Source organism: Dunckerocampus dactyliophorus, chromosome 4 (assembly GCF_027744805.1).
Source record: "Dunckerocampus dactyliophorus isolate RoL2022-P2 chromosome 4, RoL_Ddac_1.1, whole genome shotgun sequence".
Taxonomy (NCBI): domain Eukaryota; kingdom Metazoa; phylum Chordata; class Actinopteri; order Syngnathiformes; family Syngnathidae; genus Dunckerocampus; species Dunckerocampus dactyliophorus.
In genome coordinates, this window is record NC_072822.1 from 3,098,181 (window position 1) to 3,124,136 (window position 25,956).

Here is a 25,956-nt window from a genome sequence, read left to right on the forward strand (position 1 = left end):
GCATAGTAATGAGAAAAATTTATTCATAAATCGAATCTCCCTCTTGTGGGATTGTAATTAATATAATATATAAAAATATTTAAATGCAATACATTTTTGTTAAATATCACTGACAGTGTCAAAATTGGACATGAATTCACCGTTTTTTAAAATAAAGGTACTTTTTAATTGTATTATATTTACCTCCTTAATACACTCTGACCAATTGGGGGCAGTAAATCTTACCGTATAATACCAATAAATACATAAATGGTTCCGCCCTTTGTTCAAAATCCGGCCCGACATAAATAAAGTGTAACGCATCCCGGAAGTGACAATGAAGATGACAGACGAAAACATTCACGCGAGCCCAGAAATTTCCACGGATGATGTTAAAAACCTTATTAAAAAGAAAGACGACATCGAGGAGCAAATTAAAGCTTACTACGACGTCCTGGAAGACGTAAGTTGAACCGATATTCGACGAATGTCGAATGTGAAAGCAAAATGTCTCTTTGCAAAATTGTATTTAACAGCAAGGTGTCGGGCTCGACGGTCCCTTGGTGGACGCCGAAGGTTACCCGAGGTCCGACGTCAACTTGTACCAGATAAGAACAGCCAGACACAATATTTCATGTAAGTGACCGCTTTTTTTCTTGTAGTTTCTTGGCTGGGTGACGTCAAATGCGCTCACGCGACACCTGCAATGTACATGCAGGAAAAATAAGAATGTAAAGTAATCACTCGTTTATCGCGGTTAATTGGTTCTAGACCCCACGGCGTTAAGTAGGATTTAATCTTAATCAACGGAATATTTACGTAGTTACGAGCGTAGAAAAGCTGTGTATGACTTTCTAATTACGACTTTTACCATTAATAGTGCCCTCTAGACATGAAATAACACATTCTCATATTACCCGAAATAGTAGCGATAATCAGAGAAAATAAGTTATTTCAGACATAAGTACGACCCGGATTTGTGTGTGTTTCAATAAATGTCTTCCGGATGTGTGGACAGGAAGTCACGGCGGGGATTTGGAATTGAGCGTTAGCTGAAGTACGGCCGCAACAGTAGCCCGGGTTATTATTGATGATGATGACTTATTATCATTATTATTATTATGTTGGTGTTGTTATGCCTGTAGTGAGATACATAATTATAAAATATATAAAAGCCTGTCGTTGGCAAGTCTGGTGCGTGTTACTAGTGACACCTAGTGGCCAGTGTAGACTGCAGTTCATTAACGTCTTGTACTGCCTGATACAGTTTTTGTATTTTAATTAATTTAGAACATTTTTATGCTTGAAAATGCTAAATTTAGGTCAAGAATACATAACATTTGATTAAATATGGATTTTTTTGGGACAAATAATAGGCCATAGTCAACAGCGATTATTTATACATTTTTGAAAACCTGCGATGGAGCGAGGGATGACTGTACTTTTTGTTACCCTAATTTAGCTCCTCGTAGAAACACCAGTGCAGTCTGCAACCACAATAATAAACATATTGTTAAACTAGAGTACGCATGGACATAGATGGCCACAATGTACCCCACCGGACATCATCAGTGTCATATGTCATTGTCGCTATAAATAATTCTGATGTGTGTTTGTCCCATCAGGCCTGCAGAATGACCACAAGGCCATCATGGTGGAGATAGAAGAAGCCTTACACAGGCTGCATGCTCGAGAGAAGGCCAAGAGGCAGCGTGACGAGACAGAAGCCCAGGAGGAGGCCATGGTGCTGCAGGTCACGCTTCCCCCCGCCTTTGCACGCGTGGATACCGTCATGCAGGGCTCGCCCGCCTCTGGGGCTGTAAGTGACGGACACCTAGCTGTAAAACACTACTACTTCTTCTCAACTTTAAAGATGTTGCTTGTGCTTCTGCAAAGGGCCTCAAAGTCGGAGATGAAGTCATCGAGTTTGGTTCGGTGAACACGGAGAACTTTCAGAGCCTCCACAACATTGCCTCTGTGGTGCAGCATAGTGAAGGGGTAAGATTCTCATCTCATGGACACCACTGTCCTAACGTTTCAACAGATGACATAAGCAATTTAAAACAAAAAACATGCTTGATTTAAATTAAATAAAAATATACATAAAAATAAATGAGGGACTAAAGGAAGTGTAAACAAATAAGAAAAAATAAAAATGAGTGAAATGAGTCCCAGGTTGAGACCATTTGAGAACCTTTGATTTAGGGCATGCCGATTTAAAAAGCGGGGGATTCATGTTCCTTGTCCTGTGCAGAAGCCACTTCGAGTGACGGTGATCCGGGCGGGTCAGAAAGCTCACATGAGTCTGACTCCACAGAGGTGGTCTGGCAGAGGTCTGCTGGGGTGAGTCCACACAACACCCCCACCTTAAAACTAAGCACTTATTTACCAGTCTTAAAAAAAAAAAAAAAAAACACACCCACACACTCATTATTTGTTACCTTTTTTGTTGTCCAGGTGCAATATTGTCCCAATTCCACGGTGATCATCAATCACAACATGACAATTGTCTCTACAACCACATGTTCACACACGGCACAATATTCCATCTTGTTCATAAGGGATGTTTTCTTTTATTCATGAGGAATAAACCTTGCAACGTTACATTTGGCTGACTTGTCTCAAATGTCACATGGGATGAGACTCGAGAAGGTACGTTCACGGGACACTTCATTAGGCACAGTTGATCAAAAAAAAACAAAATCTGCCTTTATGAAAATAATGCAACAATATGTTTAGTAATGTCCAATGAGGTTCATTTGGTCTGACAGTCGTACATTCGAAACAGTTCTTTTCACGGACCGGAGTTAGCTTGTTTTTTCGCACCGGACAGTTTCGACTGCCCACTTGCAGTCTTCCTCAGAGTGGTCACGCAATGTTCCAGCTGATTCATACAGATGTTGTTGCTGTCTTCCTGTCGGCGAAGGCAGGGCGACATCGCCATCCGCCGTCTGACTCCTTGTGATGAACAAGACCAACGAGGGCAACAGATACATTTGTGATACACTAAAACAGCGTCAACACCCATACAGAAAGGAAAACAGGTCAGAGAGAAAGAAAAACAAAAGAATCCAAGTAAAACCAAAAGAGATAAAAAGAACACAGCCATGGTTACACTACCATACATGTCTTGCAATAAAACGTACACTGGGGGAAATGGAGGGACATTAATACAAGAAAAAAGGAACATGAAACAATGTGAAACAGCGAAGGCGTGCACACGAGCAACCAAACACAAAGCAGAGCAAAAACAACTCAAATCCGCCATTTCGGACCATTGCTAAAGAGAAAAGCACATGATGGATTAGAATGGAGCAAACATCATTGGGACAGAGGACAACAAACGCCACCAATGGATGAAAGAGGCAATTGAAATTCGGAAAGGTGCACACAGGACCATGAGCCGTGACGAGGGGGCCTCTGCGCACACTCACACTTGGGATGCAGTCCTAAAGAAGTCAGACGGAGGACTGCGCTGTCGCCCTGCCTTCGCCGACAGAAAGACGGCGACAACGTCCGTATAAGTCAGCTGACACGACACGTCACAGGAACATTGCGTGACCACTCTGAGGAGTAACAGCTAACTCTGGTCTGTTTCAAATGTTTAGGATAGCGGTTTGCATGATGCTGGGCGCTAATATTTTAGCTAAATGAGAGGGGAAACACATTAGAAACCACACTGAGTGCTATATTTCAAAACAGAGAAGCAGGGGTTGTAACGTAGATTTTATTAGGTAAAAAAGTTGAACGAGCAAAGTCATTTCTTGAGACAGTCGTACGTCAGTTGATTTTATGAAATTAATTTTTGCATTTATTAGGGAAAATAGTTCCCACAAAAAAATACCCTCTACATCTTTTCTAAGTTAAAACTGGATGCACATCCTGATGATTACTTTAGGCCAATGATACAGTGATATCATGATGCCTTGAGTTTCTTCTTTTTGCCTTTAACCATCTGTGGGAGCTGGATTTTGAAAGCAGTCCTAAAAAAAAAGAAAAAAAAACCCATTATTGTTTAATTAGACAACATAGTTTTCTAATGTATAAAAGATGGACACGTCGTTCCTCGCTACATCACGGTCCAAACATTGCTCCCTCACTATCGCGGTTTTTCCAAAAATTATTGATTGCGTTTTGTGGTTGATTATGGCCTATTATTAGTCAAAAATATGTACATTGAACCAAATTGCACGCGTTTTTTTTTTCCAAAATTAAACATTTTCAAGCATAAAAATGGCTAAATGAACTAAAATACAAAGAAACACTCGTCCCTCGCTACATCGCGGTTCACCTTTTGCCCTCGCTGTTTTGTTGTTTTTTCCCCAAAGTCTATGAACATGCATTGTGTTTTGTGTCCTGATTGGCTATAAGACTGTAGACCATTGACCATCAATCTCCTCCGTGCCATGTCTCCTGTTGTGTTCGATCGCTAGCAATAGCAGACTGACTCTGAACTCTGTATGAAACGTTCTGCATCCAAAAGGCAGAGGAAGATACTAAGCATTGCACAAAAAGTTGGACTTCTGGACATGCTGAAGGATGGTAGGGCGCCATTAAGGAATAAATGAACCTTTGGTTCGTTACATAAAGGAGGAGGAAAATGGCATAAGGACGACGGCAGCTATAAGTCTTAACAAGGATGCAACAACCCTACAGCAGAGTGGCGCCAGGACCAAGAGGCATGGTCAGAAGAACTGTGAAATACGCATGAGTCACTGTTAATAATTTCTTATGTGTCCAACCGCGTAGATTCATTATTAAAATTGAAAGGAAGGTTTGAACAAGAGAGAAATGTGAGGGAATGTTAATGCCTGTCTGAGAAAAGTGTATCCAGTGTATGGTGAGGGGTTTTACAGCCTTAACAAAGAATCATTGGAAAAATAAAGCCGACTACTTTACAGATCGCGCCTATTGCGGGTTATTTTTAGAACCTAACCCCCGTGATAAACGAGGGACCACTGTAAGCCAATAATACCACAACTTGTGACTGTTGTATTCTACATTGGCCACCAGGTGTCAGTAATTGTTAGGTGAGACAAGCAGCAGACTTGCTCACCAGGTCACTTTCTGTCTGCCACCTATTCTGCTCCCCTACAAGGTAAATTATCTTAAATGGCTTATTTTCTCTGATTATATACTTTATGTGATTATAAACTGTATATATAGTGGGTAATAGGAGCGTAAAGGTGACTATAGGGGTGTTATTGGATCTCTAGAGGGCTCTAATAATGCTTAAAACTGATTTAGAAGATCGTTAACAGGTTTTCTATGCCATAAGTATGAAATATTCCATTTATAAAGAAGGAATCCTACTTTGCAGAAATTCACATATCACAATCAGGTCTGGAACCAATTGACCATGATAAACGAGGGATTACTGTATTATTAAAACTACATAAAAAAAAAAAAACTTACTCGCAGGTTGTGCAGATGGGGCTAAAGTTGCAGAATACTGTTGAAAGAAAACACCATAAAATGTACTATTATAGCAGCATAAAAGCAGACAAAACATATATATATATATATATATATTTGAAATTAGCTGATTAGTAGCTTTTTGCGCCAAAATAATATAAATCATTTAAATGTAATAAAATTGTGACAAATTGGCAGTTCACTCACAGATCAATGAAATGAGTGGGCAAATACTATAATAAATACTAAAATGATTACATCATGAAATATAGAAACTGGTTAAAAGGCATGAAATGTATCAAATCTGCCATCAAATAAGTTTCACTATAATGATTTCAGATATTTCACAATTTAATGAATGTACACTTTATTTTCTGTTCCATTTCAATTCGGGCCAGGGGGAGTAACTTTCAATTTGGCAACATACACAGTATGTTTGTACAATATTTTGCAGATTAAACGGTGCATGTTGTTGAATGTATTTGCCTCAATTGTCTTGAGTGTACATGGTGTGATGCGTGAAGAGAGAACAGTTGAAAAGAAGATTGAACAGCAGTGAAACCAGGGACGTCCCAATCCACATTTTTTGGCTTCAAATCCTATTTTCTTTTGTCTTGCTGATAAGGATTTAAAAAAAAAAAAAAAAATTATAAGATTGTTACAAACATGAATTTGTGGAATTGAACATGGTTCTAAAAATAGCTCTTCAAAGCACTGAAAATAATGCAACCAAAGTATTGCTGAATTTACTTTTGTATTATACAGCATGACCAACAAGATTGTTTGGCTTTTGTAACAAACCTGTGAGTCATGTCCCTGATACAATGAAAGTCCATCCAATAAAAGATAAAATTGGCGTCCAAATTTAGGGTAGGACTAATCCTTTGACATGGTTATAGATCAATTTGTGGTGTGATTTAGAATAGACTTTTAGAATAGTAATTTGACTGTTCCTAATATAAACAAGCACTTCCCGTGTGAGCTCCCCGCACCACGACACAGCAGTCTGCAGCAAATCAGTCCGCATGAATACATTCTCGTACGTGTCCTTTGTGGTTTGGCTGCACTGTTTAGCTAAGTGTGAGCTCTCTGTAGGCAGGCCCTGGGCTTCCAGGGTGATGGTGTCCATGCATCGTTTTAGCCAGATTTTACACACTATCAACTTGTTGAACTTTTTTTTCTCTGTGATGAACTATATAGAAAAAGTTTTTACAAAACCCCTACTTGGAACGGTTTCACAGCAGATGCGCATATTTGTTTCCCCACTTAAAAAAAAAAAAAAAAAAAAAACGGGGCCGGGTGAGCACTTACTCGACAGGCAAACCGAGCAGACGTAGCCGATTTCAATGAGGTTACGGTGGCAGAAGCACGCCGCCCTGTAGTCCACGTGGGCCGGCGGTGGTAGCACCAGCTGGGAACGCTGCTCTGCGTCGGGCAGGAACACCCACTGTTCACGGGCACACAACAAAAAGGTTAGGATCCAGATATGCACAATACAGCATTAAGTTCCATTTCCTGTTCTATGGTTATCAGTACGCTTTTCCTATTTGATACTATTGGTACGTTTTGAGGCATATTTTCCCCAGAATATTTGGGTTAAAACGCTTGCTTTGACTATAGAGGTTCCATTATATTATTACTGAATGACTGCATTAAGTGGCTGTTGCTGCGTTCTCACCAGCAGGTACTGTGCGAGGGCCACCTTCTGTGGGATCTTGAGGTACAAGCCTCCTGTTATGTCACACGCCTGCAAAGAACATGACAAGCACCACCAAATAACAACCAATTAATACAATGACAATTCGCCATTTGGCCATGGGATACACAAAATTCAAAATGATAAAAATATAACCGTACCTGCTGGAGGAGACCCGAATCTGACTCCAACACGCACGCATCAATCAAAATGTTCTGTTTTAAAAATGGAAAACTGTTAAATCATGCAGCATATGAACATGTCAAAATAAATGAAATAAAGACGTTACCTGCTTCTGGGCAGCAAAGATCACATTCATGAAATGCATGTACTGCAGGGCGCAGTCGTCTGCTGCCTTTATCACCTAAGTTTCGTTCAATATTATTACTACAATTAGCCATATATTTAAAAACAAAACAGCGTTCATGAAACAGTAGTTCAAGCTTACCAAAATCCGCGACTTGATCTCCTGTCCGGCTTAAAAAAAAAAAAGTTTTTCAAAATGCAGTAAAAGCCTTAATATTTGCATTGGAACAACTTTATTACAAAAATGCATAATGAATAAAACAAAAGTACCTTCAAGTTCCTTTGTGACTCTGTTGATATCTGAGTTGCAAAGATGAAGGGAACATTACGCTGCAACATTAACGCACACTTCTGTTACCCAACAGGGAAAGAAACAATTATATAGTTATTATATAGTAGACGACGCTCAAGGTGGGGTTTCAACAAGCGTTGCTTGTTTGACTGTTGGTTAAAAAAAATTATATATATTCTAAAAATAACATTTAAATGTGTGATTATTAATAGTATGAAAAAATAAACACTTTATTTGATGCTCGGTACTCACTGTGAAAAATTATCATCTAAAACATTCATTCAGTATGACTTTGAGAAAAGTATACTATTTTAAAAAATAAAATAAAATAAAAATTAATCCAAAAATAAAAACGTTAATTGCCACTGGGCACTCCACTATAGTAAATGAATATCCCCCAATGTAGGAGGAAATATTTATGATTTGGGGTATAATTCACTTCAACAATAGACTTTTAAAATAAATATTTTCGGGGTTTTTTTTGTAATAAATATTTAAATAAAATCTAACTTCTTATGGTATTATATATATATATATATATATATATATATACACACACACACACAGTCAAACCTGTCTATAGCGGCCACTAAAGGGAAACGGCAAAAGTGGCCGTTAGACAGGTTGACTGTATATACACTAAGTCCCCAACTAACGAACACAATTGGTTCCAGACGACCGTTCTTATGTCGAATTGTTCTTAAGTAGGGAAAAGGTAGTATTACCAATGATATAGGTACTACATGTACGTGTATACATATACAGTATATGTGTATGTATGTAAATATGAGTTTGAATGCAGTAGTAATATTAAACAAGGATAATTAATGAAAAAAAAAAAACATAATAAAAATGATATAGTAATACGTAATGATAAATGTTATTTGCCTTTGAAGAGGACTGGTCGAGCATACGTCGTGGTGGTGGAGGAGGAGATATTGAAAAAAAAGGACAAATGGTCGTCGTCGTTAGACTCTTCTAAAAGAGGTAGTGTTCTGTGGGTGGTGTAGAATTAAGCAGGCCTATTAACTCTTCATAAACTTTAATCACACACTCTGTCCGGGTTGTACAATTTAGCTTTCCATTTAGCTTTACACTGTATCTCCCCAGCGTCTAACGCTTCCTCTGTTGGTTTCATTAGCTCTAAGGCGTCCTCTGTTGGTTCCATTAGCAGTGTCACAGTGCCCTCTACTGGTCAAGCATGTACAGTAGCAGTAGAAATACTGATTGAGCGACTGCAAGGCAAAATAAAATAAAATATAGACCAGTCAGCTTGTGTTCGTATCCGCAAGTGTTGGCTAGTCGAGTGTTCGTAAGTTGTAATATATATATATATATATATAAAACAATTTAATGGTATTTTATGAACTGCATATATATATTTTTAATGAACAATTCACCCACAATGCACTTAAATATTCTAATTCTAATAAATATTTGTAAAAAAAAAAAAAAATTATGGCATAATTACTAGAACTATTTTAATTTAAATATAATTTAAACATTAACATGATCTAATTTGAATGTTAAGAACCACAGATGTTTTAAAAATATTAAAAATTAAAAAATCCCCCTTATGTCATTATAATTACTATATATTTTCTACACAATTCTGAAAATGATCCAATTTCATATCTAATATTGTATTTTATGAACTGCATAGTTTTTTAAAATGATGATACTGCATAGCCAACAGGGGGTTTTGCATCCTTCTACATTTATCATTTGGTTGTCATACTGCTAAATCTGCAGATGGAAGCACAAGGATACAGCAAAGCGCTTTGGCGAGGGACCCCGCCAGCAAAGTGTCAGTGGAGCTTCCCTTCACTTCAACTGCAAACACAAAAAAACCCAAAAATATTCAACAAACACCTTTTACAGTGTCCATCTTCACCACATTATCATCTTTTGTATTTGGTGTCCCTAATGTTGTGTCATTCACCTACTTTTGGACATCAGATCCCTGATCTCCTCAGCCATGACACTGTTGGCGACCGAAAGCAGTTCGTACTTTCCGCCGCCGCCAGAGGACGCGTCGTCCACGTTGTCGCCGGCTCTGTGTTTCTTGCTGGGATACAAGAAGTGACTGACGCCACACAGACAGACAAGGTTATTGGCTTTCTTACGCATTGGATGCTCTGCGGAAGGTCAGCGTGGAGGTCACCTGTCTTGACAGTGGCTGGCGATGACGGCCAGTTTGTTGCTCCTGTTCATGGCCACATGGGAGTTGGCCATCACAATGACGGCGTCCATACATTTGGACAGAGTGAACTGGATCAACATAAAAGCTTATTTTATTTTGGCTCGATATTTAGGCGTTATGTTTTTATTAATTGGCGGCCTGCTGCAGTCCTACCTGCGGCTCACGTTGTGCTTGCTGCCCCCACCATATCGGGTTAACGTCCACCACGATGACTAGCAAGCTGATCTCCTCCTCTGTGGCAAGAGAAGACAACATTATTAACACATGATGTTGCTGGCTGATTGCTGTAGTCCCACTGTACACAAACCTGACGCCATGGCGACTGAGTACTCTTTAATGCTGCAATTTTACCGTCTATTAGCCTCCATTTCTCATCTAAAACTACGCGACGTAGCGAGTAGTTTCAAATTCCGTCAAAGTATGATTGTTTTGCGAACCGTTTCCTCCAGCTGTACATTTGACCTGTTTCTTTTGTCGGCGGCTGTGATATTCTTCCGCTTTTCCTTCTTCGCGTTTTTTCTTACGTCGATGGCGAAGAACATAGTAAATGACACACTGCCGCCACCTAGCGTAAGGTGGTGGTAGTGGTCATTTGGCAGTGTACCATATTACAAGGCAACGCCATATCCACACTTACTGCATATGTTGTAATTTTAAGTGTTTGTAGGCACTTATTACATTTTCTTCCCTTTGTCCCAGAAGTACTTGTAATTTACCCCCTTTAATCTTTAAACTCATACTCGTCTGGTAAATGGCAACATAGCAATGGGTTTCAATCATACAACAGAGAATTTTAACTTAAATTTTAACTTACATGGGTCACATTAAAAGTGGGTACGGTACATGTTAAATCACGTTTATTTAGAACGGATATCTTTATTTCCCATCATAAGATAGCCTAGGCCGCATGGTGGCCGTGTGGTTAGCATGTTGGTCACACAGAGTGGGGAAGACCTTGGTTTGAACCTCCGCTTGGACATCCCTGTTTGCCCAAGCACGGGGTGCAAACAGTGTGTCATTGGGCACCCTGTGCGTGCGTGGGTATTTTCCGGGTACTGCGGTTTCTTCTCACATTCCAAAAACATGTATGTTACTTTAATTGGCGACTATAAAGATGATTTATTAAGATGGCCAAAGAAGCTGCCGAGAAATGAAGTTGAAGCTACAGTACAGACCAAAAGTTTGGACACACACACACATTACAACCCCATTAATAAGGCAAGAAATTCCACTAAGTAACCCTGACAAGGCACACCTGTAAAGTGAAAAGCATTTCAGGTGACTACCACAGGAAGTTCACTAAGAGAACACCAAGGGTTTGCAGCGCTATAAAAAAAAAATGATACATCAAATGTATGTCTAAAATATAAGACATATCTAGAGTTAGTTCACACTTTTTTGTAAAGTACAGAATTCCACGTGTTCATTCATAGTTCTGAGAATCTACAATGTAAACATTAAGGTTGAGAATGCATTCCAAAATTCAGCATTTCAGCACCATTTTAAGACGCTATTTAAAGGGGCCCTATTCTGCTCATTTCAGGGGCTTTTAAAATTATATTGACTCCCAGTGAGGCCCTGCAGTAAGTTTCTTTTAGTAAATTACTCTATAAATCCCAAGATTTTGTATGTGATAAATCTTCATTCTTCTCTTCTTGGCCGAAACTCACGCATTCTGCAGCCTCTGCCCCTGACCACACCTACTCTGTTGCGATGGGGACACCTTAAAAACACACCAAGTTCATGATAGGCCACTTGCACATCATGCATAACAAGAGTACATTTTAAACATGTACAATTTAAGTCTGAAAAGTTAGGAATGATGTGAAGTGACACATTAGACATTCCTTATTGTGTCTGTCAGTGGACTTTCTTGGCCTGCACCTTGCATAAGTTCGCCCTGTATCTCTCCGTCTGGTAGTAGTCCGACTCAACTGCCTCCTGTGAGTCGCTCAGCGTGACATACACGTCCTTGTCCACTTCGGTGATCTTGTGGATCCTCTGCTTGACACCCTTGGAGCGCCAGCGTGTCCTCAGAGGTTTGACGGTTGGGTTGTCCACGGCCTGATAGAGCCCTTCGCCTTCCGCCAGTGTGATCTTGTACTTGTGCCACGGACACACGATACATGCCCGGCCGTTGAACTCCTGATGGCGGCCAAGCATGCAGAAATGGAAAGATGTAATACTCTTGTATTGTTATTTGTATATACAGTAACTCACCTCAATGTCTCCATGCTCTAATGCACCACCCGCATCTGTCAAAGCAAAATCATCAAAGTTGGTTTGACATCCAGCTCCCACTCCAAATCCCACTCTTTCTTACGGTAACAGCGCATGTCCATGGCGTGGAACTTCCCCTGGTGGTAGAGGACCAGCACGTCTCTGCACCCATTCACTAGCTTGGTCACACGACCGCATCTGATGATGTCATCCCTCTTCCCGACGAAGTGAGAGGAAGGTGGGATCGTGCGAGGCAAGGAGGCAGGAGGAGGAGATGAGGAGGTCTGCAAAGTCTCATCCTCGGAGGACATGTTGGCCACTTGTTACAGTCCTGCTCAAGAAAAACAAATGCAGAAAAATTAAAAGGTACCACCAAATCTGTCCAAATTTATTTGTGGTGGGCCGCTACAAATAAATGATTAGCACCAAATATGTCCAAATTTATTTGTGGTGGGCCGCTACAAATAAATGATTAGCACCAAATATGTCCAAATGTATTTGTGGTGGGCCGCTACAAATACAGTACATGAATGTGTGGGAAACACTGCTTGCAAAAGAAGCAGACACCTTGCCGGCCATGGAAGCTGTTGAACGGTGAAGTGGAAGCTATGCTGGCGAAATAGGATGTGGATACTGTGCTGACCAAAGAAGGAAATACGTTGGTGAAGGAAGCTGCCATAAATGAAGCCCAAGCTACGCTTGCTGCTGTCTGCGCATGCGCTTCGTGTGGTCGTTCATGGTCAGTAGAAAAATGGGGGGGTCAAGTGGTAGGTGGGCTTCGAGGGCACAATCCAAGGATTCTAAGTACACGAAAAGACAATGAGGACACAAAGTGGTGGAGAAGAGGAGGGGGGGAAAGGGGATCGTGGAAGTATCGAGCCCTCCCTAGGACGCGTCATTGAGAGGCAAAATGCTATATTTTACATAAATTCTTCCAGACTGACCGGCAACAGAAAATGTAAACAGCTACTTGGGGATGTTTAACGAGACTAAATATGATCATTAAAAAGATGCGTGTTTTTGATAATTGAACAAGCGAAACCATGAAACACACTAAAGTGCTGGTGGGAACAGTGTGCTAAAAGAAAGTGTGGCGTTAACTCTTCGACAAAATACTGCTAGAGTAAAATTACCTACTTGCTAATGCTGGTTCAATATTAAATGTCGTATTTTTTTCCATTACTCGATATTTGAAGTTAACGAAAAGCAAACTCAATTTCAGCTCAAGTGGCCTTTCAAGATTAGCGTCAATTGCTAACAACGAAAGAGCTCATTGTCTGTGCCACAGCCAATACGGTCCCGAAGCGGTTTTGTGTTTCCTTTATTATTGTCCCACGGAAACTCCACGGCATAGTTCTTTCCGTATATCGGACATAAATTATAAGCGCAGTTCTGTTGCCTATGTCAGCATAGCAATACTACATATATGCTTCTGATACATTGTGCGTAAGAGTAAGCATTAACCCCCCATCTGTGGAATCGCAAGACATCTGCGTGACTGAGCTGAGTCGAATCTAATATTGGATTATCCTCTTTTTCAGCCCTGCCGTGTGTGTAACATTTCACCTGGGATAAAATATCTTCCCTTTTTGCCACCTGTTTGACGCCCAGCATTATCGTTGCCATGGAGACCAAGCCCGTCAATAGACTTTATGATACTTTGTGAATTAGTACACGTCAGAGATAGGGAGTAATTTAATCAACATTGCATTGCTTCTTTAAAGTTAAATTGTTATTATTATTCGCCGGTATTCCCACAGCATTAGCTTTGTTTTTTTAGTGTCCTGCAACTTTTTGCTCTCGACATAAGTCAACGATTGCCATTCGAGGATGGGTCAAAGGACGTTTGCCGTGCACGTTACGACAACATATTACGATACTCCTCTGTGTCGTTGAGTGGACTTTTTTTTTTACCTAACAACATCATACCTTCACAACGCTGCCCGCGTGCTGTGTATGCTCCCCTGCATGCATGCATGCATGCAACTCACTGGGGTAAGGTTGGCTTTTCTTTGCAAAATTCTGGCATCTGTTGTTTATCTCAACAAGCTGCATTGAAACTACTCTGGAGCGTTCATTTAATCAAGCAGCTATCTTGCATTTACTTACTTGTGTACCTCAAGAAATGAAGAATTTTAACTACTTTGCCTTAAAATACAATGCTAAACTCAAGATCTGTAAATGTATGTGAGAGTTTGTGTGGTTTTAACCCTTTATATATAAATTTGAATGGTGTAGACAGTCTACTGTCAAAGCCCAACGAGGCAACAGCTGTCAAAAATAGATAAGTCCATCAAGTCACAGTTTACTGTAACTAATGCACCCCATTGAAATAATTACAAAACTCTAAATGTACCCTTTTCCAAGTCCAAAAAGTGTACAGGTGTGTTCCAACATGGGTAGACTGTTAATAATAGTAAGCAATAAATGTACAATGAGGTATGTTTTCTTTCTTTTTAAGAGTGATGACTCCATCCTGATGGATTATACCATATTTTGTCATAGAGTACCTGTGGGGCGTATGTTGCAGAGAGTACCTAGTACCTATTCAATGACATTAAAAATTCAAGGTCCACAAAACACAACTCGCACAAAAAAACAATTACATTGAAATTGAAATATAAAATATGTACTATTGGGGGGAGGCCCTTATTTGTATAAATTATACTAACACTAATATGTCACATGTAATGGTTTATAGGTACGAATAGATGCTGCAAGTATGCATATATTATTACAATTATTTGAAAAACGAAATAATTAAATGTATCCTCTATATATATAATTTAATAGTCATAAATGTCATAATAATGTGACCTTTGTATTGTTAAATGTTTAGTATATTATGAGAAATACAATCTCTTATTTTTAAATATTTAATATCATATATAAGAATATACTAAATATTTAAATATGCATACTCGCATTTTTCTAATGTATTTGTCTATATTTTCCCCCCACACAAATAATGCTACTTAAAATAATATGTATGCGAAATGTATTTTGGCCTTCATCACTTACATGGTAAGGAAATCTCCATGGCTTTCTTTCTTATTATATTTTGCTGTCATTAACACTTAATTCAACGCTTGAAAGTCCGCTATAGATGTCAGCTTTACAGATGCCATGTCTTTTGTGTGTTGTTGTGATGATGTCTGCCGCGCCACACGCTCCTATCAGATGCCATGGTCACTTCTTTCCACGGAAAAGAAGGTGGAGGTTGATGCGAGGATGACACACCCACTGACACTAATTGAGGCACGGCATCTAGTAGAGCGGAGGTGTGCGGTATTGATGTCTTGTGTGCCTTGTGCCCCGACAGTACTGTGATGACTCAGCGGTCACCTGTATTGACTATTAGACAGAAACGAGGGAGGGACATCAGGCAGGGCGTACTGTCTTGGAGGAAAGCAGCATGGCTACGGTAAGAGAGGCTTTTGACGACTACTTGATGCCTGACCAAATTCAAATACCTGCTTCCTGGCTCCCAGGGTCTGTGGAGGAAAGCGGAGACCATGGAGACAAAAAACAGCTCCATGAAGCTCGGCCTCTTTGAGTGTCTGAAGGCAGTCGGGCTTCAGCATCATTACGAGCGGTAAGAATGCTGTCTCACATCCAGACAACATGTGACGACTCATCGAGCCTCCCTGTCTTTTCAGCTTTACCTCCATGGGAATCCGTCACGCAGCCCACCTCTTATGCCTCACCTCAGAGGACCTCCCCATGCTGGAGATCCACACCAAGGAGGACAAGAGTCGGCTCTTCAGTCTGGTGCATCTGGTCAAAACACTGGAGCAGGAGGGGATTGTGCTCGGGCTCAGAGAGGATGCCGATGAGCGTGACGGAAAAGCCACCGTAGTGGACACCTTTATTAAAGACGAGCAGGATGCCGCTCGAACGAAGCTCAACGTGGCGGCTTTACCTAACCGCCTCCACAAGCGTCTTGATGATGACCATCAGCAGCGCGGACAAAACAGCAGCCACAGGCCAGCTGCTCAGCACACCAGGCCAGACATCACAAGACGATTGTCCATGTACAATAGTCACTCGGCGCCACCGCCACAGAGAAACGCCTCATCCCACCACCCGAAACCTAAAGCAGATATAGCAAAGAGGCTCAGCAAGCAGCCTGTGGAGAAGATGTGTCCAGATAGAGGGAGTACCAAACAACATGGTGGACACTTTACGAAACCAACACCTGTTTATGAAGCAAAGAGAAAACTGGGATACAATTATGGACTACCGCTGCAACCTGTTGCCTCAAAAAAGTGAGTGGGTCTGCTCCAGTGACTTGCTATAATGAATAATGACCATCATGTGATGTAAATGGGACGATGGCGCCCCCTATGGGTTGTGGAGATAATGCTTTGGAAGACAAGCTACAGGTAGTTTTATAACCATGAGAGAAATGGTCAATGAATTGTGGGTGATTACTTGCTAAGTCCCGCCCCTGCCCCTGCACATAGGTTTCGCTTGATGGCTGCCATGTTTTTCCACCAATCCTGCTCAAATTTGACACACATGCGCTTGGCTGTCACCTAAGAGTGTCAAGCGCGCGTGAGAAATGTCAATCCGACCTAGGGGGTTTAAAACCGGCACCCCCATGTGGTGTGTTTGTCAGAAAAATAATAGCACAGGCAACACAGGAGGCGCTTGAAGAGTAGAAGAGTTAGCTTCAAAACGTTGGTGTCGGCTGATAATTCTTTCACATGAAAGTATTTGGGAAGTTGACATGGACCCCACACCCTCAATGTTAGCACAACCACGTCATTGCGCCCAGTCAATGATATTAGAGTAATCCCTTGTTTATTGTTAATTGGTTCCAGACCTGACCGTGATAAGTGAATTAGAGCCCTCTAGACATCAAATAACACCCATATAGTCACGTTTACGCTCATATTACCCAATATAGTAGATAGAATCAGGGAAAATAAGCCATCCATGCATCTTCTTAAGCTTATTTGAGGATGGGTCGCGGGGGCAGCAGCCTAAGCAGGGAAGCCCAGACTTCCCTCTCCCCGGCTACTTCGTCCAGCTCCTCCCGGTGGAGCCCGAGGCATTCCCAGGTCAGTTGAGAGACATGGTCTCTCCAACGTGTCCTGGACCTTCCCCGAGGCCTCCTACCGGTTTATTTCCAATTTACCGGAACGGAGATGGACGGGTAAATTGAGAGCTTTGCCTTAATCGTGAACAAGACCCCGAGGTACTTATTTGTGCTCATGTGTGATTCAATAAATGTCTTTCGGAGGTGCGGACAGGAAGTGACGTTGGGGAATCAGAGTTGAATTTTAGCTGGAGTACGGCCACAACAGTAGTTCGTGTTGCTATTATGATGATGAAGATGATGACTACTGACTATTATTATGTTACATTATTATTATTGTGCCTGTTGTGAGATTAATAATTCTAAAATAACAAAAGCCTTTGGCGATGAAGTCTGGTGCGTGTTAGCAGCGACACCTAGTGGCCAGTGTAGACTACAGCTCATCCACGTCTTGTATTGCCTCAAACTGTATTTGTATTTTACTTCATTTAGAACATTTTAAAGCTTGAAAAAGCTTAATTGAGGCCAAGAATAATAGATAATAATAGTCATCATCATCATAACACTTCCTGTCCACGCGTTTGGAAGACCTTTATTGTAACACACATGAGCAGGAGTCTTAAATGACTTATTTTTCTGCTTATACCTACTATATTGGGTAATATGACTGTGAAGGTGACTACAGGGGTGTTATTTCTTGTCAAGAGACTCTCACAACTCTCAAAACATATGACAGGTGCGTGGCAAAATAATTGTAGGCAGGGCATGATGGCAAATGCTGGTGGTAGGTTTACCACAAATTCTCTACTGGCAGAGAAGTTACAGTACATTGACAGAACTCCCCTCTCTATGCCGCGATTTCTTTCAAACCTGATGTATTTGCGTACGGACCTGCGAGAGTGCATTCGCCGGTGATTTAGACTGCGTTGCTTGTGCGGTACAGGCAGACCTGCGGGCCGAGGATCCTTGTTTGCGTGAGGAAGCGACCTCTGACCCCGGCAGAGAGACGGACAGAAGAAGCGGACGTTGTGATGACGCCCAGTGCCGAGTGTGTGATTGTCGAAGAGGGCAAAGAAGCCGTGGACCTCACTCAGTACATTTTACAGGTAGATACGAATGGCGCCCGTGCACGCCAGTATCTTTGGCTCCAATTGTCCTGATGATAGCTGATTCTGTCTCGTTGTTTTGCAGCATCCCTTCTACTTTGACCAGGTTTTTGGTGAGCATCATTCTAACGAGGAGGTTTACAAGAAAACAGCGTATCCTCTGGTGCAGCACATGCTCAACGGGTATGGTTTTAGTATATGGAAGTACCGGTTATTAGCTTGCCAAAGCGCCAGCTTAGGAACACAACAGTACAGCATGACGCTTTCTGTTTGTCATTTACATTTGCTTTTCACTCTCATGGCCACAAACCAGCACAGATACGCTCGATATTAACCGTGTAGGTCAGTTGATGTGAGCGCTTTTCACGAGTAAAAGCTTCAAGCACAAGGTCAAAGGAAACGAAAACGTGGAAAAAACAAAACGGGGATTTCTTCCACAGTTTTTCAGCCCATCTTCCTCGAACCTGTTGAGCTTATAGCAGGTTGATAGGCGCCCATCTGGCAATTACCACTCGCAATTAAGTTGAAAATGTATGAAACCATGGAAGAAACCACATTGAGTCATAGCCCCAATTAAAGCCCAGGATTTGTAGTTATGTTGTTGATATGTGCTCATACGAGGCCACAGTGACCAAAAGATGCTATTTAAAATCACAAAGCAACACAAAATCATATAATATTCAGCTGATGCTGCAGCTTCTTTAGTTTGAAAGCTTTTGACAGGTCAGAGGTGTCGGGTCACAGCAAAGGCAAACTTGTAAATACGGTATCTAAAGTAGTTCTGTATTCATTTATTATGGGATATCTGAACCACAATAAGCAGCAATTAATGATAAATCATACTGAATGATGAATGGTATACACTAATGCAACAGTATTTCATTTAACACAAAGGTTATAGGTTATGCTTGGTAACAGTTGCACTTACTATCAATGTTTGTACATACGTGTGTGTGTGTGTGTGTGTGTGCAGGGGCAAGGCCACCTGTTTCGCCTTTGGGCAGACGGGTGCAGGTAAGACTCACACCATGATGGGTTCCTCTCCCGATGATCCGGGCTTGTACGTCCTGGCGGTCCAGGACATCTTTGCTCACCTGTCGGCCACGCACAGCCCGCTGCTGGTGTACGTCAGCTTCTGTGAGATCTACTGCCGCCAGCTCTATGACCTGCTGAACAACAGGAAAAGGTACACTCAAGCGCTTTTTTGTGTTGCTTCGAAATGGTTTGAATGTGCTTCTGCGATACTGCATGTGCCGCCTTAATCTTCCTGTGTTTGCGCTTCTTGGTAGATTGTTTGTGAGGGAGGACGGTCACAACGTGGTTCACATTGCAGGACTTTGTGATGTCAGAGTGGACTCGGTCAACTCACTGATGAAGGTTTGACTACATGATTAACAACTGCTTTGTGTTCATACTTTTTATGGAATGTTAAAGGTCCCATATTACAGTTGTTGATCCATTTTAAATAAGTGTCAAGGGGTCCCACAGTTGTGTATTGCAAGTGTGTTGTCCAGAATCTAGCCTTGCTTCTGGAAATTGGCAAATTATCCCCTTTTTACAGGTACAGCTGACTGTAACTGTGCACTTGTCCAACATAATAGATGCCATATATCACACACAACAACGTCACATTAAGGAGTGGGACAGGAGGATCGCTCCAGGCCTCATTTTAAGATTGGTAGCTGATCCTGGTTTTATTATTATTATATATTTATTTTCCAAAGCGATGGTCATATACACAGACTCGGGGACCAGATTCGGCCCACCACATTGTTTTATGTGGCCCGCGAAGGCCCGGAAATAATGCACGTCAAAAAAGACACTTTTTTTTTGTTTCAGTTTTATTATTTTCATATTGCTTTCAGTTTGCTTTATATATTTATACTATGTTACATAAAAATAATAATAAAAATACCCAAAAGATGCAAGACCCAGTGGCCATATTCGGCCCGCCATATTGTTTTATGTGGCCCGCAAAAGCCTGGAAATAAAAAAAAAACACACTTTAAAATTCTGTAATTTATTTATCTAATAAATTAATATAAATAAATTTGATATTTTAATTTTTAAAAATATACATAAAATAACAAAAAATCTGTCTATTGGGGTTGAAGGTGATGGCACAGGGTTTAGCGGCACGCAGCAAGAGGGTCAGTGGCGTGAATCCGCTGTCGTCTCGTTCCCACGCCTTGCTGCAGATTCAGCTCAGATCTGCAAGCCAGCAGATAACTGGCAGGTAAGAGACGGTTGGGCTTCGGAATGGAGTGATCTAATACTGATATTATGAATATTTTCGTGCGTGTGTGTGTGGAGAATGTGGTTCATTGACTTGGCGGGGAGTGAGAGGGCATCGGACACCAAAGCAACAGACTGGCAGACTCGCATGGAGGGGGCGGAGATCAACCAGAGCCTGCTGGCTGTAAGCTACAAGGAACACTTGACTGGGTTTCTATCACCACCTGAAGCACTTTCATTGAAGTACACTGATCATTTTTCTTTCTCAGCTTAAAGAATGCATCCGCTCCCTCGATCAAGAGCAGCGGCACACACCTTTCCGACAAAGCAAACTTACTCAGGTACCAAGACTTTTCTAGTTTGTATTATTTAGCTTGGCGAAACTCTTCTGTCACTATGAATGTTTTTTGTTCCAGGTCTTGAAAGACTCATTTGTTGGTAACTCGATGACTTGCATGATTGCCAACATTTCACCAGGTCACGTCGCGACGGAGCACACACTGAACACACTGCGATACGCTGACCGGTAAGTCAGCGAAAGCGGGAAAATATCATATACAGTATCTCACAAACGATATCTCGCATTTCAGCAAGCAATTTTATTACAGTGTCTTCTTCTTGGCTCGGGACAGTACGATAGAAAGTACACTTGAATGTGCTTTCGAGTAGTGCTCAGACGGTAGGCGGGGCTTGCGCACTAAGCCGAGAAGCCAAGCTCACGGTGGCTTCACCTTAGGGTTCTTCCCTGTATTTGATCAGGAAATTTGCCAATTCAGCGATTTTTATTTAAGAAAATGTTAAAGAGATAGTATATTGTATGACATTCCCATCAGCAGTGGACTATTTCAACAGTGAATATTCTTGGAGTTAGAGCATAGAAAACCTGTTTTATGACTTTCTAAATGCAACGTGTACCATTATTAGAGCCCTGTAGACACGAAATAACACCCCTATAGTCACCTTTACAGTCAGATAACCTAATATATTATATACAATCAGAGAAAATAGCCATTTAAGATATAAGTAAGGCTCGTGCTTGTGTGTGCTTCAATGAATGTCTCCCACATGTGTGGACAGGAAGTCTGGGATTCAGTTGAGTTTTAGCTGGATTATGGCCACAACAGTAGCCCGTGTTATTATTATAATGATGTCTGATATTGACTATTATTATGTTATTATAGTGCCTGTTGTGAGATAAGTAACAAAAAAAAATAAACAAGCCTGCCGTTGGCAATCAAGTGTGGTGTGTGTTACGTGACACCTAGTGGCCAGTGTCAACTACAGTTCATAAATGTCTTGTATTGCCTTGAACTGTATTTGGATTTTAGTTCGTTTCAAACATGTTTATGCTTGAAAATGCTTAATTGAGGCCAAAAATATGCACTTTTCTGGATTAATAGGACATGTGTGCGTTTGTGAGATAGTGTACAACTTAAAATTGCCTTATTTACCACAGTGTGAAGGAGCTGAGGGGTCACGGAGGAAGAGAAAGCAGAACCATACCTCTTTCCAAATGCACCAGCAGAGACATCACGAGAGGCAAAAGTCTTCCAAAGAAGACAAAAACGGGGACACAGAGAGCTTCTGGTGGCACCATTTCCCCCACCCCAAAGAAACCCCCAGGCTGCGCGATCCACTGCTCCACACCAAAGAGCAGCAGATCAGACGAGGAAAGAACTGGCAAGGTCAAACGCCGGGTCGGGCCTGAACAAGCGAGCCAGCTCAGAGGCTCACAGGAAAAGGGTGACGGTTGCAAAAGAGAGGACAAGCGTGAACACTGGAGAAAGCAAGAAAACCAATACAAGACTGAAGGCAATGGTGGTGATGATGATGATGATGATGCTGTGATGGTGGACCAGAGGAATGCGGAGATGCAGCAGCACCTGCACCAGTATCACCAGCAGCTGCAAAAGTTCGTGCCGTTCTCCGTTACCTCGTCCTCATCTAGCCGACAGTCGCTGTCCTCTCAAGCTTCATCCGCCGTCTCGTTTTCAGACCGAATGTATCCCGGTTTGAAGGACGTTTTGAGCGTGTACGATAGCGGGATTGGAAGCAATGGTACGCCGTCGCCTTTTAAAGATGAGGAGAGGGACGCTGTTGGGAAAGAAGAGGTTCCAAGGGAACAGACAAGGTGGGCTCCGGTGGTGGCTACAGAACCAAAGGAGGCCGACGTGGCGGCTGATGTAGGCTTAGCCTCCTTCAACTCCGAAGAGACAGGCGAGGACTCATTGGAAATGGATCCTTCGCTTGATGGCTTGTGGACTGACAGTCTACTGTTGGCCCACAGCGTCCATAAGACGGACGTCTTCTTCAACACCCCTACTGTTGACCAGTCACTACCCCATGTCCCACATACCTTTCAACAAACCAGCGAGGAATCGAAAAAGCTACCTCGACTTTTGACAAAAACTCAGGCGGTGCCGTCCAGCATCGGTAGAGAATCTCAGGCACAAAAGACACCCAGAATGTCTCAGGAAGGTGCTTGTGATGATTCGACCATGAGTCAAAGACGCCACACCAATAACTATCTCTGTCGTCCGGAGAGGAAGCAGGAGCATCTCACACATGCAAAGGGTGAAAACTCTGAAAGTTGCCCCGCAAAGAACCCTCGGGATCCCACTTCTGACGCTAAGCTAGCCACTAATCTCACAGAGCAGCAAACCCTCTCACTTTTGCCTCACAAGCTTGAAACCCCAGCAAAAAATCTACTGACCGCACAAGAGCCACAACCTGTTTTTTTACAGTCATTGCTAACGACACAAAGTCCCTCAAACACTGTGACAGACCAGCGTCTCCAAATCCTCTCAGGCCATCATTCTCAAGTCCAAACTGGAAGTCCTGGAAAATTGGATTGTAAAGCGAGAACCGTCAACCAGGAGTTTCCGCTGAGAATGTGCCATGTGGGCCGCATGGATCATGCCAGGTGAGTACAACATCTCCCGTCCTGTTGTGTTGAAGGTAGGGGTGTCGCGAGACTCCCAACTCACGATGCACGAGATTGGGTTCACGAGAACGAGACGCGAAGACATTTTGTCATTAATTTTAAGAAAACTACAATGAGAAAATATGACTAGGCAAACTTTTTTCATTTAGCCGTATTACATAACAATGCAGTTGCGTTTTGAAATGTTTATTGTCCCACAAATTGACGATAAACCATATTGTTAACATTTTTTAAACCAAATAAACCACTCTTATGATAATATGTAATAGTAATATATCATAATAGTGCAATATTTCCTTTAATATGTTATCTTTTACTCCGTGAAGATGCGGAATTGGGGTTTGGGACATGTATTTTCTTACAGGCAATTTGTACTGTCTTTGTCAAATGGTGGCGTTTCAATAGGGGTGTCAGCATTAATAGTAGCAGATTGTAGTTGAACAATGCCAGCTCATTGTTTTTGTCTTAGCTACTTGTCTTTGTCGACTTTTGTCAGGGCTGCCCAGCTTCCCTTTGATATTCATATCTTTTCTATGCCGCTTATCTTCACTAGGCTCGCGGTATGCTGGAGCCTATCCCAGCTGACTTGGGGCAAGAGGCGGGTTACACTCTGGACTGGTCGCAAGCCAATCACAGCCCTTTGCTATTTAGAATTTTAATACATTTTTTTTCTGTTTCTATTATCAACATTTTAGCTGTTTCTGATTACTTTATGCCTTTTTGCTCTATTTTTTCAGTTTTGCTGGGTTTTTCTTGATTTCTGCAATGAGCCACGTTGATGGCCAGATGGCCCCTACACAACACTTTGGACACCCATACATGTTTCGCCGGGTAGGCGAGGTGTTGCCCGGCAATGAAGGATTGTGTTCAAGCTCTGCCTTCTGTTGGCACTGTCACTGGTTAGGGGTTGGGTTGCATTGTGGAGGGATTTATGCAGCTTTCGGCCCCACATTGCACAGTGGTACGATGGCGGAGCTCCACTCCAGCTCGCCTGCGTGGCGGATACTTCACATTTGTTGACCGCTTGTATTTAATTCATGAACTTAGAGGCTGTGGTTTGCAGTGTAGTGAGAAAACACAATGTACACCTTCAGAGATCTCATCGCATAGAATTTTATTTAGTTTTGCATACCTTAAATGCTCCAAATAACACCGCTATTGAATTAACCTTAGAATCTCCAAGAGTTGCGTGATCTACAAAAGCAAATAACCGCCGGGCTCTCTGGTTAGCGCCAGAAAAACATGGGCATTGACAGCTGTGGCTGTAGGCAACCTCCTTATGTCGTTGTTTATTAGCTCCACAAGATGGCAGTAGCTGCATTTGAAGTATCATGAATGGTCAGCATCCAGCAGCTTCATCTACATCTGCATGCGCTTTAAAATGTCACTCACTCTACACACGTACTGTTGTTTACAATGAACTCATCACCGCTATTAACGCTGGCTGAGCAGTTTGCTCCTTACCACAATTCCAACATTGTTTCTGTTGTGCAATATCATTGATAAGAAATGACCATGTGCAAGTATTGCCTTTTTCCAATGAATGCCCTGTCCTCCTTTTGCGGTTTAGGTAAATAAATGCAGGGATCCGTTTCACTTTTCAAATGGTGGCCTAAGACTTTTGCGCACAACCTTGAACGCAAAATTTTCATCTTATCTTTCCTGTCGCGTTCCTTCCTCCTCCAAACTTTTCAGGTGGCGTGTCATCCAGGCCCACTGGGAGAAACTACGGGAGATGGAGCCTTTGCTGCAGGAGGAGCAGACCCTTCTGTGCAAGCAACCCCATATGGTCAGAGGAAAATATGAATGGACTTTTATTATTACATTCAGTGCAACACGGTGTGGGTACAGTTGGGTTTTAATTGACTTGCTATTCTTCTGCAGCCATTTGGGGACTATGTGGACAAGCTGGAGGAGATCATGGAGCGGAATGCTCGCTGTCTGCACAGCATGAGAACCAAGCTGCACATGTATCGTATGAGCAGTTCCTTGAGGGAGGTTCAGCACAATAACATAATAGTAAAGCAGTTGCTTGAATAAACCAAGCTCAAAGGAAGGGATATGCATGTACTGTACTGTTCATCTCTTAGTATATTTCCTTGTTTCCATGCCACTGTTTCTACTTTGCGCAAACGCCTCTGATCAGCTTGGACTGTTGATGCCTCAGCAACTCAGGGATACATTATATTTCAATAACGCTTGGCTACTCTGGACCTGAGTTCAAGGTGTTTACATGGCCGACTGCTTATCAGTAGTTGAAATGTATTGTGATATTTATTTGGAATCATTTGTAGTTATTTTATTTATTTGAAAAAATAAATGTGTTTTACGATTACATTTCAGTGTGTTTTTTGTGCACAGTAGTAGTTTGTGCAGGTATCGTGAAGATTGTTAGAGTCCCATTACATTCAGGACACTTAATTTCATAAAAAAAATTGGTCAGGAAATAACTGTACATTCACCCAATGGATAGTCCTATATCATGGATATATTTGTATACGTTTTCATAATTTCAA

The 25,956-nt window shown here is 41.7% G+C and overlaps 4 protein-coding genes across 8 annotated transcripts; 2 read left to right on the forward strand and 2 right to left on the reverse strand.

Moving 5' to 3' along the window:
- Positions 1-279: 279 nt before the first annotated feature.
- On the forward strand, positions 280-2,583 carry psmd9 (proteasome 26S subunit, non-ATPase 9). Its single transcript, XM_054773151.1, has 6 exons — positions 280-442; positions 516-615; positions 1,605-1,798; positions 1,876-1,977; positions 2,234-2,322; positions 2,437-2,583. The coding sequence occupies exons 1-6, from the start codon at positions 317-319 to the stop codon at positions 2,462-2,464; spliced, it is 639 nt and encodes a 212-aa protein (XP_054629126.1). The 5' UTR covers positions 280-316; the 3' UTR covers positions 2,465-2,583.
- gtf2h3 (general transcription factor IIH, polypeptide 3) lies at positions 2,538-10,405 on the reverse strand. 2 transcript variants are annotated; one of them, XM_054773149.1, is made up of 13 exons: positions 10,199-10,405; positions 10,045-10,124; positions 9,853-9,959; positions 9,635-9,774; positions 9,459-9,521; positions 7,667-7,696; positions 7,539-7,567; positions 7,380-7,454; positions 7,252-7,305; positions 7,073-7,141; positions 6,706-6,841; positions 5,395-5,431; positions 2,539-3,962 (listed from the first exon to the last, which is right to left on the reverse strand). In XM_054773149.1, exons 1-13 carry the CDS (start codon positions 10,206-10,208, stop codon positions 3,896-3,898), a joined length of 897 nt encoding a protein of 298 aa, XP_054629124.1. In that variant the 5' UTR covers positions 10,209-10,405; the 3' UTR covers positions 2,539-3,895. The 2 variants fall into 2 exon arrangements, with proteins under 2 accessions (XP_054629125.1, XP_054629124.1); XM_054773150.1 differs by lacking the exon at positions 5,395-5,431 and having other exon boundaries at positions 2,538-3,962.
- Positions 2,731-25,775, forward strand: LOC129179657 (kinesin-like protein KIF24). 3 transcript variants are annotated; one of them, XR_008570025.1, is made up of 15 exons: positions 2,731-14,106; positions 15,434-15,535; positions 15,603-15,706; positions 15,771-16,379; positions 18,099-18,261; positions 18,347-18,444; positions 19,235-19,447; positions 19,551-19,638; positions 20,376-20,497; positions 20,575-20,680; positions 20,766-20,837; positions 20,913-21,022; positions 21,953-23,419; positions 24,178-25,229; positions 25,325-25,387. XR_008570025.1 is itself a non-coding variant. In XM_054773148.1 (15 exons), exons 2-15 carry the CDS (start codon positions 15,527-15,529, stop codon positions 25,478-25,480), a joined length of 3,411 nt encoding a protein of 1,136 aa, XP_054629123.1. In that variant the 5' UTR covers positions 2,731-14,106; positions 15,434-15,526; the 3' UTR covers positions 25,481-25,775. The 3 variants fall into 3 exon arrangements, 1 of the variants encoding a protein (XP_054629123.1); XR_008570026.1 differs by having other exon boundaries at positions 2,731-12,850; XM_054773148.1 differs by having other exon boundaries at positions 25,136-25,229; positions 25,325-25,775.
- LOC129179660 (Rieske domain-containing protein-like) lies at positions 10,734-13,410 on the reverse strand. 2 transcript variants are annotated; one of them, XM_054773153.1, is made up of 4 exons: positions 13,249-13,410; positions 12,215-12,442; positions 12,112-12,146; positions 10,744-12,036 (listed from the first exon to the last, which is right to left on the reverse strand). In XM_054773153.1, exons 2-4 carry the CDS (start codon positions 12,420-12,422, stop codon positions 11,752-11,754), a joined length of 528 nt encoding a protein of 175 aa, XP_054629128.1. In that variant the 5' UTR covers positions 12,423-12,442; positions 13,249-13,410; the 3' UTR covers positions 10,744-11,751. The 2 variants fall into 2 exon arrangements, with proteins under 2 accessions (XP_054629129.1, XP_054629128.1); XM_054773154.1 differs by having other exon boundaries at positions 10,734-12,036; positions 12,215-13,410.
- Positions 25,776-25,956: the final 181 nt, after the last annotated feature.

Excerpts from the sequence above, each read along its gene's own strand:
- psmd9 (XM_054773151.1), top strand. The coding sequence starts at position 317 with ATGAAGATGACAGACGAAAACATTCACGCGAGCCCAGAAATTTCCACG. Across the intron at positions 443-515 it reads ACTACGACGTCCTGGAAGAC|CAAGGTGTCGGGCTCGACGG; the intron begins GTAAGTTGAACC and ends TGTATTTAACAG. Across the intron at positions 1,799-1,875 it reads GCTCGCCCGCCTCTGGGGCT|GGCCTCAAAGTCGGAGATGA; the intron begins GTAAGTGACGGA and ends GCTTCTGCAAAG.
- gtf2h3 (XM_054773149.1), bottom strand. Across the intron at positions 5,432-6,705 it reads CTGCTCGGTTTGCCTGTCGA|TATTCTGCAACTTTAGCCCC; the intron begins GTAAGTGCTCAC and ends TTCTTTCAACAG. Across the intron at positions 3,963-5,394 it reads CCCATCTGCACAACCTGCGA|GACTGCTTTCAAAATCCAGC; the intron begins GTAAGTTTTTTT and ends CTTTTTTTTTAG.
- LOC129179660 (XM_054773154.1), bottom strand. The coding sequence starts at position 12,422 with ATGTCCTCCGAGGATGAGACTTTGCAGACCTCCTCATCTCCTCCTCCT. Across the intron at positions 12,147-12,214 it reads CATGGACATGCGCTGTTACC|ATGCGGGTGGTGCATTAGAG; the intron begins GTAAGAAAGAGT and ends TTGCTTTGACAG. Across the intron at positions 12,037-12,111 it reads TAGAGCATGGAGACATTGAG|GAGTTCAACGGCCGGGCATG; the intron begins GTGAGTTACTGT and ends GGCCGCCATCAG.
- LOC129179657 (XM_054773148.1), top strand. Across the intron at positions 18,262-18,346 it reads TCACTCAGTACATTTTACAG|CATCCCTTCTACTTTGACCA; the intron begins GTAGATACGAAT and ends GTTGTTTTGCAG. Across the intron at positions 18,445-19,234 it reads GTGCAGCACATGCTCAACGG|GGGCAAGGCCACCTGTTTCG; the intron begins GTATGGTTTTAG and ends GTGTGTGTGCAG.